This window comes from Schistocerca serialis, chromosome 10, assembly GCF_023864345.2.
Source record: "Schistocerca serialis cubense isolate TAMUIC-IGC-003099 chromosome 10, iqSchSeri2.2, whole genome shotgun sequence".
NCBI classification, from domain to species: Eukaryota; Metazoa; Arthropoda; class Insecta; order Orthoptera; family Acrididae; genus Schistocerca; species Schistocerca serialis.
The window spans coordinates 233897786-233910744 of record NC_064647.1 but is presented as its reverse complement, the minus strand read 5'-3'; the positions used below and the strand labels follow the sequence as shown (position 1 = coordinate 233910744).

Sequence of the window (12959 nt, the reverse complement as noted above, 5' to 3'; positions counted from 1 at the left end):
TCACCATTTAATGAGCTATCATAGATTGAGATGTCTATCTTCATATCAACACAGCCATCAACCGAGATTAACCACCGAAAGTTCATCAGCCATTTCAAACTGATTGCAGTGTTGCTAATCTTCCAATACAATTTCCACAAAATCACGAGCAAAAAACCTCTATTTCTATTTCAATAGTTACAAACATACTTTCTGTAATCCATCTTCAAAAACCTTATGAACATTGCTAGTCACAGAAAAAACTGTTAGTTTGTTGCAGTACTCACATGACAATGGTCTTGGTGAACAGGGGACAGTCCAATGTAAAGCTCTCATACTCTCCACCTTCACCACAAACATTCAGCCCGTACTTCTCCTTCTGCAAAGGATCACCAGGTTTGTTTCTCCCAAGTAATTACAATTTACATGCATTAATTGCTTTCGCACTAAACAGACTAAACCACACAATGTTACATGCAAAAATTATCCAAAATCCACTCAATACAATTGTGAACAACAGTTCCTGTTGAGCAGCAAATAGTGAGATAAAAATGAACATAGTTAAATGAGATACATCTACTTTTTCTAAAAAATGAAATTATTTTTGTGAGCTGAAAGTAACTGCCAAGAGTAACACAATATATGGTGAAGTTAGCTAGTATCGCCTGTTGTCAGCACTTTACAGGGCTTACCTGGCAAATATGGACACACATCTGATGGATCGGATGTTACATTGCTTCAGTTATTTTAAAAAGGAGAAGCTGTGTGAGGGCCATAAGAAATACTGAGTGTTTCTGCTAAGAGCGTTCTGGGGCATTACCTTCGTCAGTCTGGCAGGTATCTGCAAATTATTTCTTTATTTTTTCCCACAGTGTCGACAGAATGACACAGTTCACAAGTCACCCAGCCCTGATGGAAAATGTCAGTTTGTTTCTTGTTACAAGTAATGTGATTTTTAAAATGGAATTTTACACTGAAGCACCAAAAAACTGGTGTAGGCACGTATATTCAAACACAGAGATATATAAAGAGGCAGAATACGGCACTGCGGTCAAGAATGCCTATCTAAGACAAAAAATGTCTGGTGCAGTTGTTAGTTTGGTTACTGCTGCTAAAATGGCAAATTTGAAGACTTAAGTGAGTTTGAATGTGGTGTCGTAGTCGGGGCACGAGCGATGGGACACAGCATCTCCGAGGTAGCGACGAAGTGGGGACTTTCCCACATGACCTCTTCACGAGTGTACTGTCAATACCAGAATCCGATAAAACATCAAATCTCTGACATCGCTGTGGCCGGAAAATGATTCTGCAAGACCGGGACCGACAATGACTGAAGAGAATCATTCAAACTGACAGAAGTGCAACCCTTTTGCAGACTTCAATGCTGGGCCATTAACAATTGTCACCATGCAAGCCATTCAACGAAACATCATCAATATGGGCTTTCGGAGCCAAAGGCCCACTCGATTACCCATGATGATTGCATGACACAAAGCTTTATTCTTTGTCTGGGCCTGTCGACATTGACATTGGACTGTTCACGAAACTTGTTGCCCGGTCAGACGAGTGTTGTTTCAAATTGTATCGAGCGGATGGACGTGTACGGGTATGGAGACAACCTCGTGAATCCATGGACCCTGCATGTCAGCAGGGGACTGTTCAAGCTGGTGGAGGCTCTGTAATGGTGTGGGGCGTGTGCAGTTGGAGTGATATGGGACGCCTGATAGGTCTTGAAAGGGCTCTTAAAGGTGACACATACATAAGCATCCTGTCTGGTCACATGCATCCATTTATGTTCATTGTGCATTACAACAGACTTGGGCAATTCCAGCAGGACAATGTGACACTCCACACATCCAGAATTGCTACAGAGTGTCTTCAGGAAAACTCTTCTGAGTTTAAACACTTCCACTCTCCAGACATCAACAATGTTGAGCATACAAAATTGTTAAGGCTTTCGTTGCCACTTGTTGACAAACTGCCTATTGGCTTCTGTCTCGGGTTCTTCGGCCGACGTTCATCTAATGATTTCTCTGACGTTTCACCAGCACGAGTGGCTGGCATTGTCAGAGCTTCACCCTCCATTGTTGGTGGTGAACTGAAGCCGAGCTCGCGGCCACAGACTATATGTACCTGGCACACCAACATCCGAGGGCTTCTCCGCGGTCATTTCTGGTGCCGTTCTCCTCTTGCTACCTGCGACGGTCGTTCGTTGCAGTACGGGAAGCCAGGATCCGTTTACCCTAAGGCTTTCCTCTTTCTTGTTGAAACTGTTCATGTGTTTTTGTATTTCTACAGCTTCTTTGAACAAGCGCGTGTGATAGTGCTTCTCTACAGCCAGAACTTCCATGTTGGCAAATTTGCAAACATGGCGTAAAGACGATTTTCAAACTGACAAGGAAGATCAAAGAGTGTCTTAGATCGGCGAAGGAGAAAAGAGACCCACTTGCAATGTCAGGAATATACCGTATACCATGCACATGCGGAAAAGTTTATGTCGGAATGACAGGACGATCAATTAACAACAGGATCAAAGAGCATAAGCGACACTGCAGGTCGAGGCAGGTGGAGAAATTGGCCGTGGCAAAGCACGCACTGAATGAGACTGACCACATAATAAAATTCGCCGACACGGAAGTTCTGGCTGTAGAGAAGCACTATCACACGCGCTTGTTCAGAGAAGCTGTAGAAATACAAAAACACATGAACAGTTTCAACAAGAAAGAGGAAAGCCTCAAGGTAAACGGATCCTGGCTTCCCGTACTGAAGTGAACGACCGTCGCAGGTAGCAAGAGGTGAACCGCACTAGAAATAACCGCGGGGAAGCCCTCAGACGTTGGTGTGCCAGGTACATATAGTCTGCGGCCGCGAGCTCGGCTCCAGTTCACCATCGGCAATGGAGGGTGAAGCTTTGACAATGCCAGCCACTCTTGCTGGCAAAACGTCAGAAAAATCGTTAGATGAACATCGGCCGAAGAACCCGAGACAAAAGCCAATAGGCAGTTTGTCAATGTTGAACATATCCGGGATGCTTTGCAACATGCTATTCAGAGGAGATCTCCACCTCCTTGTACTCTTACGGATTTATGGACAGTCCTGCAGGATTCGTGGTATCAGTTCCCTCAGCACTACTTCAGACACTAGTCAAGTCCGTGCCACGTCGTGCAGTGGCACTTCTGCGTGTACACGGGGGGCCTACACGATATTAGGCAGGTTACCAGTTTCTTTGGCACTTCAGTGAATATAGGCATTCAATACAGTGCTCCTTTATTAGACTAGTGCAATATTTGATTCAGTAAGACAATTTAAAAAAGATAGCAGGGCGTGAACAACAGCCAGTAGTCCAACTGCAACCGAGTAGCGCTGCTGCATGGTGACAGCAGACAGAAAGCACGGCACACAAGAGGAGGAGGAGGAGGAGGAGGAGGAGGAGGAGGAGGTGGTGGTGGTGTGAGAAGTGTGTCTAGCATTATAACTGTATCAGAGCATACTAGTACTGCAGTTATGTGACTTACTCGTAAGCAGTCAGCAACAACAAACAGAAACATTTGTTGGCCACATCTTTCTATCCATCAATCACTGTCTCACCTAGTGTGCCGGCCCATGCCATTCTGTCTATCTGCAATGTATACAGCCATGCAGCAACATTACTTGGCCACAGCTGATGTAGCGGTTGTTGCTCATGTTATTCTCTCACCATTGATGTGTATCATATAGCACTAGATTAATTTGGCATTGCATAAAATTACCCTTTAAGAAAATTTTTGTTTGTAACAAAAAATAGACAGGTTTTTTCTGTTAATCATGTATGTCACAGAAAACACAGAATGAGCTGTATTTATTTGGGCCGATGCCACCTACAGCACATGTCGCAAAAATGAAATTATAGATATCGGCTAAAACATCAGAAACATTATACTCAATGATACACAAATTACCAAAGGGCTGATCTCCACATAAATACGAGGGCATCTACTGACAAAGGTGGAAATTTCTTCTCTGCTTTGGTGAATTCTTTACTGCTCTGAGTGTGGTTATCCAATAAATGAGATGTACTACATTAAAATGAATCACATTTTTTTTTTTAATTTAAAAGAGAAAAATATTTTATTTCCTCAGTAGTCCTAGTGGAAACTAGTTAATTACTGAAATGCTAACTGAAATAATTAAATGGCTTGGCTTTAAGGGGGCTACACAAGTAACTGCACGCAGGACGAATCATGTTGCACAAGCACGCTCGAATGTGGATAGCACAATGTTGTGCAAGCATTATGACGGAACAAGCTGCTTCGTGCTCGATCGTGTTTCACTTGTGCAAACTCATGAAGAGTGCTAATGTCGATATGCTCAAGGATGAGTACTAATAGTGAGGAGGCTTGTACAGTGCAAGTCACTATGAGTTTTTGTAGCAATTATGTCTAGCGATCTGAAACATATCAACTGCGAGTTGCTGAAAGATTTTATTCATGCTTCTGAAAGTCAATCTATCTAGTGGAATATTAAATCACTGGCATATTGTGATAAAGCAAAAAGAGAGACCATGTATGACCCTCATCTTGTTACATACATAGCAATTTATTATGTAGCAGAGGAAGATGTAGTTAAAAAATATATAAATTCACTGAGATCAAATTATATAAAAAAATAAATAATAAAAAGCAGTTTTAAATTAAGGGCGGCTTCATATAAGATACACAATCTAGTGCTGTGTCATTTTCACTTGTTTAGCTTTCTGAATGAGCAGGAGACAATCAGAAGTTTCTCAACTAATTTAGAAGAAAGAGTAGTGACTGATGTAGGCTTTCATGAATACTGGTAGTTAGTTACAATAGCTCTGTTAAAGATATTCACCTTTATTTGTTCATCCAAAAGTTCCACATATATAGTTTTATTTTACTTATTCTGATTTCATTTTGTTAACACACAAGTTTTGTGGCCACAGAACTTGTTCTCCATTATAAAGTAGATCATGAACTCCTCACTAACACGTTTAACATCCAGCAGATTTTTTCAGAGATAGAGCGTTCTAAAGGTAACACATTTGTAGTATCTGACAATGAGCCAGCACACAAGGAACATGGACCCCCCCCCCCTTTTTTTTTTTAGTGCCGTACCCTTTCAGCCAACACAATACCAATGTAAAGACAACACAACACCCAGCCCGCAAGTGGAGAGAATCTCCACCCCGGCCAGGAATTGAACCCAGGCCCCTTCTTCACTTAGCAATCCACTGCACCAACCACGCAACTAACAAGACAGACTGTGGCACAGGTCTGGCTGCTACAGACAACCTCTTCACATTCTGTGCTGAGGCTGCTTTGGTTATGGCTGTACTGCTCGCCACATGCTGGTGCTTGCACTGCAAGATATAAAATATTTATCACCTGATTTTTCAAAAACTATTATGTGAAAAAAACTGATTTTTGCACATATTACAGTCTGATTTCTTCACTTGGTAAAGAACTCAATTTCTTTTCATTATTCGTCATAAATACTGCACTGCATCAAATTAAATAAAATACTGCCTGTGCTGAGAAATGATGTTCTGGTCGATATGAAATATTTATCATCCAGTTTTTCGAAAACTATCTGGTGAAAAAAATTGATTTTTAAACATCTTAGAGTCTGATATCTTTGCTTGATGGAGGACTGAATTTCTTTTTTTTTATCTCTCATACCTAGTGGACTGCAAAAAATTAAGTGAAACATTGCATGAAATTTTAAAGAGTTTGCAGAGATAAAAATACACTGCATAAAGTTTGCATATGGTTGATTTTAGCTTATACATTGCAGTGAATGAAATATTGAAAATGTATCTAAATTTTATTTGAAACTGGTAGCAGAAGGATATCTCATTTTGTTCTAGAATGACTGCATTTTATATCTGAAGCACGGTAGAGTGCAATGCACCTATTCACCTCCTTGCGCATTGCAAATTACACACATAATAATTGTGACATCTTATAAACGATTCAAGATATCGAGACCAGGTTTCCTGCAAATGATAGCACACAATGAGGCACATATGTTGTATGATATATACTTGAAACTTTTTTATTCACTGAGACATAGAAGTAAGTTGTCAGCAGTAATGAGAGGTCAGTGGCTCAGGGCGCATTTATACACTATGTGATCAAAAGTATCTGGACACATGGCTGAAAACAACTTACAAGTTCGTGGTGCCCTACACAGGCAATGCTGGAATTCAGTGTGGTGTTGGCCCACCCTTAGCCTTGATGACAGCTTCCACTATCACAGGCATACATTCAATCAGGTGCTGGAAGGTTTCTTGGGGAATGGCAGCCCATTCTTCAAGGAGTGCTGTACAGAGGAGAGGTATCAATGTTGGTCGGTGAGGCCTGGCACAAAACTGGCATTCCAAAACATCCCAAAGGTGTTCTATTTGATTCAGGTCAGGACTCTGTGCATGCCAGTCCATTACAGGGATGTTACTGTCATGTAAACACTCTGCCACAGGCCGTGCATCATGAACAGGTGTTCGATTGTGTTGAAAGAAGCAATCGCCATCTCCGAATTGCTCTTCGACAGTGGGAAGCAAAAGGTGCTTAAAACATCAATGTAGGCCTGTGCTGTGATAGTGCCATGCAAAACAACAAAGAGTGCAAGCCCCCTCCATGAAAAACACGACTACAACATACCACCACCACCTCCAAATTTTACTGTTGGCACTACACACGCTGGTAGATAACGTTCACCAGGCATTCACCATTCGCACACCCTGCCATTCGACCGCCACATTGTGTACTGTGATTTGTCACTCCACACAACATTTTTACACTGTTCAGTCATCCAATGTTTATGCTCCTTACACCAAGTGAGTCGTCGTTTGCCATTTACCGGCATGATGTGTGGCTTATGAGCAGCCGCTCGACTACGAAATCCAAGTTTTCTCACCACCTGCTTAACTGTCACAGTACTTGCAGTGGATCCTGATGCAGTTTGGAATTCCTGTGTGATGGTCTGGATAGATGTCTGCCTACTACACATTACGATCCTTTTCAAATGTCGGCAGTCTCTGTCAGTCAACAGACGAGTTTGATCTGTAGCTTTTGTGCTGTTCGTGTCCCTTCACATTTCCATTTAACTATCACATTGGAAATAGTGGACCCAGGGATGTTTAGGAGTGTGGAAATCTCGCATATGGACATATGACACAAGTGACACGCAATCACCTGACCATGTTCGAAGTCCGTGAGTTCCACAGAACGCCCCATTCTGCTCTCTCACAATGTCTAATGACTATTAAGGTCACTGATATGGAGTACCTGGCAGTAGGTGGCAGCCCAATGCACCTAATATGAAAAACGTATGTTTTTGGGGGTGTCCAGAGACTTTTGATCACATAGTGTATGTCCGTAGCAGTGTAGGAAAATCCAAGCAATGCGCATATATGCTTTCACAACACTTGGGGAACGGCATAGCAGGATGAGTATACATACCCATTGCAGTGAAAGGGTTAAATAATTATGTAAAGCAATAGCTGCTTTTACTAATTTATCAATATGGCCTATTTCCAAATTTATACTGATGTGAAGAATCCTGAAGAATGCTGTCAAAATCCCAAAACTATGCTCAATAATGTGCCCTTTGCATAATCGGTAGTAGCACCTTCTTTCATATGCCCTATTCTGAAGAACATCTCTATCCAGTACTCTGCCAAAATAGAAACCAATATATCTATAATTTGTATCTGCTGTTGCATGTAAAACCATACCATGAGTAAGTTCGTAATTAAAATAAAATGACGCACTTGCAGCTGAAGGAACTCACTCTGCACATTTTCTTTCAATGCAGTGAGCAAAGTGTGGAAAATTCCAGCTATATGCAAAATCATTCGCTACCTCAGACAAGTCTTCTGAAGACACTGTTGTCTGAGCTCAACATGTTTCAGGTACAAACTGATGCTCAATACGAGCATTCTCGAGCTGCATGGCAGTGACGGATTTGGCATTGCTTGTGAAAAACGCTTTATTGTGCCTGCTTGTCAACCAGGCTGTTACGTGTGTAGCCACCTTTTCCTGGCACTGAAGACAACTGTCATTGGAGAATATTTTACTCTTTCACAGATGGGTAAGTGTCACCTCTCTCTCTCTCTCTCTCTCTCTCTCTCTCTCTCTCTCACACACACACACACACACACACACACACACACACACCAAAACTATAACATGCCTATTAACATGGTAGATACATGCAACCAGTGCAGCTTCAGTTATGCTGCAGCATATCTGCAATTGGGGAAGGGAGAGGATATGGTGAGGTAGGATAGAAAGAGACATCTACTAACTTAAATTCTGTAAGTACTCTTCACGTGTTTGCCGTCAGATGATAGGCTAATTCCACAATATTTCCTAGGAGCAACAGTCTGACATCTTCAGGTGGTTGAACGTGGTTCGGTTAAAGATGATCTTGGCCTGCCTGAGGTAAAGTGGCGTATATAAGATTTCTTATCAATGTGGGGCAGCATATATAGGCCACACGTGTCGCACAGTACAAGAACGCCTTGATGAACATCAGCGTCACATGCGCCTATGCCGACCAGACAAGTTGGCAATTGCAAAACACTGTCTGAATACCGTATTTACTCGAATCTAAGCCGCACCTGAAAAATGAGACTCGTAATGAAGGAAAAAAATTTTCCTGAATCTAAGCCGCACCTGAAATTTGATACTCAAAATTCAAGGGGAGAGAAAATTTTTAGGCCGCACCTCCAAATGTTGGTCCATCGTAATATGAGAGACAATTTATGTCGAATGAATGACGATACAGTTACAGTAGTTTGGTTCGAGTCGTAAGCTTAACAGTTAAGGTTTACCAGGTAGCCATTGCTATGCGTCAGGTGCTCCGTCCATATTTATACATGTACCCTTCCTTTTTCGCGTACTTCGTTTGGTTTGAATTGATTGCTTATTTTTCTTTGATCTGGTAAGTGCCGTTCTCTTTGTTATGGGTGTTTACGTCACTCTAAGCTGAAAATGCATTACTGTACTGTGTCATGCATTGTTTGTCGCACCCTGATAATGAGTGTTTATGACCTGTCGCGCGCTCGCGGCATGGCTTGCTTTTGTGCACGCTACCGCCGCTTACAATTAAAAGAAAAAGAGAGAGAGGAATCATTTCATTAGCGAAACAATGGCAACAGGCTGTTATTTGTTGTTACTTACACTGCTGTTTTCTTTGATAATGATCGATAAGAACCAAATAATAGACAGAGTATGATAGAAGATGTTCTGAACAAGAGTTTAACGAAAATTTTCCTCCGTTTGAAAATCTTTGCAGACGCCTCTTTAGTACATTACATTCTGCACTGAAATTAGAGTCATCTTAGATTTCAAAATCTAGTCAATTACTGTGCTTCATTTCTGACTGTATCACTATTAGGCATAAGAATAATACAAATATAAACATGACATGATATGTATATTCTTCCGCGTTTGCTGTTGTCTCACTCTAGTTTCGTAGTTTATTAGGCAGACAGGGTTTTAATGAGTTAGCAGCAAACACGAAAGAATACATGGCAAAATGTTTATATTTGTATTATTCTTATGGTGAAGAGAATACTGCATGTGATCGACAATTCATAAAAGTTCCTATAAGGAACCATCTCTTCTCACAGGTAGGAAGTAACTCAGAAAGTAGAGTTGGCCATATTGACAAACACCCCAGGCTTGCCAGTCGGATTTTCATAGTACATTGAAATGCTGTTACATTCGAAGATGGACAATACGGAATTTGTATTTACTTCATTGGATAATGTATGAAAATGCAGTGGTCGAAACTCGAGGCAGAGAAAAAGCTCGTCTTCCTCCTTTTTTTTTTAATTTATTTACTGACACAGAGGGTTTGGCGCCAGTATTTATCTTTGTGCCTGCAAAGCATGTCTGTGTAGTGTTACATATATTCGATGGCAGAAGTTAGTTGTGGCGACACCTACCAACATTTTTCAGAACTTCCGCTTAATTTGCACTTGATTCTAAGCCGCAGGCGGTTCTTTGTGTTGTGGATTGGCAAGACAGCCAACCCACTATGATAGGAAGCTGAAACGCACATGTTTTAGCTCACGCAGGCTGGCGTGAGGTCTGGAACAGGTCAAGGAAATGAGACTAACAAAAAACGTACGTAGCTGCTGGAATACTTAACTTTAATCCATAATTGGTGAACATCGCTCTTGACGGTACATGTTTTACAGCATCAATAGTAACTGGTAATGGCGCCTTGCTAGGTCGTAGCAAATGACGTAGCTGAAGGCTATGCTAACTATCGTCTCGGCAAATGAGAACGTATTTTGTCAGTGAACCATCGCTAGCGAAGTCGGTTGTACAACTGGGGCGAATGCTAGGAAGTCTCGCTAGACCTGCCGTGTGGCGGCGCTCGGTCTGCAATCACTGATAGTGGCGACACGCGGGTCCGATGTATACTATTGGACCGCGGCCGATTTAAAGGCTACAACCAAGCAGGTGTGGTGTCTGGCGGTGACACCACATTTTGGATTACAAAAACTGGAAAAAAAGTGCGGCTTAGATTCGAGTAAATACGGTAACAGGGCATCACACGATTTATGAAAAGACGGAAGTTTTATCCTTGGCATCACCTTTCTACAATTGCATCATTAAGAAAGCAACACACATCCATACAGCTGATAATCTCATCAATAGGGATGTGGGATTTCAACTGAGCAGAGCATGGAACCCTGCATTGGCTGCTATTAAATCATGATGATAAAATCAAGATTTTTCAACAACAGACACATCATAACATCAGTCTAGTACAGTTTCTTAGTGAGTAACATCCGGTCGCACTGTTAGTAAACAAAGCATACACTGCATGCGCAGGAGGGGCCCTCTGCGATTTTTGGCAGAGGCCGTTTTGAGTACGGCGTCATCTCTCTGCAAATCATTGTGCACGCACAATTTCTGTGCCTGCACATTCTTTGCACGTGTGTTCTATATATGGGGCATAGATGTGCAGATACCGTCACCAGCCAACAACACACTGACCGGATCTGATGTGGGAGTGATCTGCTTCCCGGCAGACTCAGAACAAACCCACATCAACTGTTAGGAAAGCGACATCTAGTAATCAGGCCAAGATCATCTTTAACCGAACCAGGCTCAACCACCTGAAGAAGTCTGACAGTTGCTCTGAGCAAATATTGTGGAATTTGCACGTCATCCGGCAGCAAACCCCCGAAGACCATTTAGAACATACCTGTCGGGAAAGCTCGAAGAGTCACAATTTAAATTCTTCTAAGGCACACTGCAAAGTTAAATCATTGCTTCTGCACAAACTTTTAGCAGTGGGGATCGGTGCGTCTTTCAGGTGACTGCTGAGGAGTGACAGTCCGGCTCATTTTGGGAGCGGGGCAGCACTCTGCAGGCTCAGCCTGCCACTGTGCCCTCACCTGCTTTACATCTCGCACTCTAATGTGAGCTCGGTACTCCACACACAGTAGCCTGTGCCTCCCAAGATGGAATCTACTGTTTTATAATCTTCTTGGCAGATTAAAATCGTGTGCCAGAGCAAGATTCGAACACAGAAATTCACTTTATGGAGACAGTGCTCTTACCGACTGAGCTACCCAGGTACAACTCTCGACCCACCGTCACCGCTTTACCTCCACCAGCACGTCTCTCCTACCTTCCGTACTTCACAGAAGCTCTCCTGAATACCTTGCAGGACCAACACTCCTCGCAGAAAGGCTATTGTGGGGACATAGTTTGACCACGGCCTGTCAAGGTGAATGATATGTCGCACCTGGATGGCTCGTTTGGTTAAGAGCACTGCTCATGAAAGGCTATGTTCTCACTTCAAGTACTGGTTTAGCACGTACTTTCAATTTATTTATGTATTTATTTATTTAATTGTAAAAGAGCACAAATAATGCTATGGACTACAAGATTCCATGCCATCACCATTGTGACATCTCCTGGAAAGACCTATAAGTGTTAAACTAAACCTATACCAGACGCGTAAATGTGAAGTGTAAAGAAAGTACAAAACTGAATATATTTCTGTCGGTAGAAACTATATCTAATATGACAAATAACTATAAAACCTACAACTCGTTAGTACGATATTTTTTGTGCAAAAATGTTAATAAAATATGTATTTTAGTATCAAACAGTAACTGTACAACATAAAAACATTCTTCGTAACCACAGACATCTTATCTCATTAAGGTTAAAAAAGACTCGGTTCGAAGATCGAAGATTACTTTTGTCTCTGGTGCTGAAGAATTAAGTCGCGTAGCTGTTCTGATGCACTAAGTATTCGATGTACGTATTTTCTGTTGCAATATATTTTAAAAAGTTAATGTCTCCTGTTCTTATTTAAAACCTCTCCTACCTGTGGAAATATTTAAATGAAAAGTAATTATTTCAAATGAGTTGTGTAGAAGAGTCCCCATCTGGCTTTCTTTTGTCATAATGTCGCACAGGTGGCTATTATGTGAAATTTAATTAAAATATTAAATATTGGGCTTCGTTCTCAAGTTAACATAATAAATACTTTGAATATTGATGATAACTTCGAAGCATTAATATTTTAAAAGTTAATTGTATTGGAATTTTTACAGAATTGCATGGATAGATTTAACTGCAGTAGGCAACAAGACTTAGGTCTGCTTCAGGATATTTTTGAGTTTGCAATTAAAATTCTTTTTGTCAAGGAAATTATTGACTTAAAATGAAGCCAGTATGATATCAATGTAAAATCATTTATCACGAGTACAAATCCTTAGACTACATAGGTGGTTATATCGCCTCTCTTTTTGCAACAGTTAATTTAACGGGCAACAACAGTAATAGGTTCTGTGGTGTCACCGCCCGACACCACACTTGCTAGGTGGTAGCTTTAAATCGGCCGCGGTCCATTAGTACATGTCGGTCCCGCGTGTCGCCACTGTCAGGGATCGCAGACCGAGCGCCACCACAAGGCAGGTCTCGAGAGACTGACTAGCA

At 41.6% G+C, this 12959-nt stretch overlaps 1 protein-coding gene across 2 annotated transcripts in view; it reads right to left on the bottom strand.

The window, feature by feature from the left end:
- LOC126425177 (uncharacterized) overlaps positions 1-12959 on the bottom strand; it is a 112939-nt gene that overhangs the window by 56876 nt on the left and 43104 nt on the right. For both annotated transcript variants that reach the window (XM_050088130.1, XM_050088131.1), the window contains exon 5: positions 267-358. In XM_050088130.1, coding sequence (XP_049944087.1) covers positions 267-358 — 92 coding nt within the window. The remainder of the gene's footprint in view (positions 1-266; positions 359-12959) is intronic.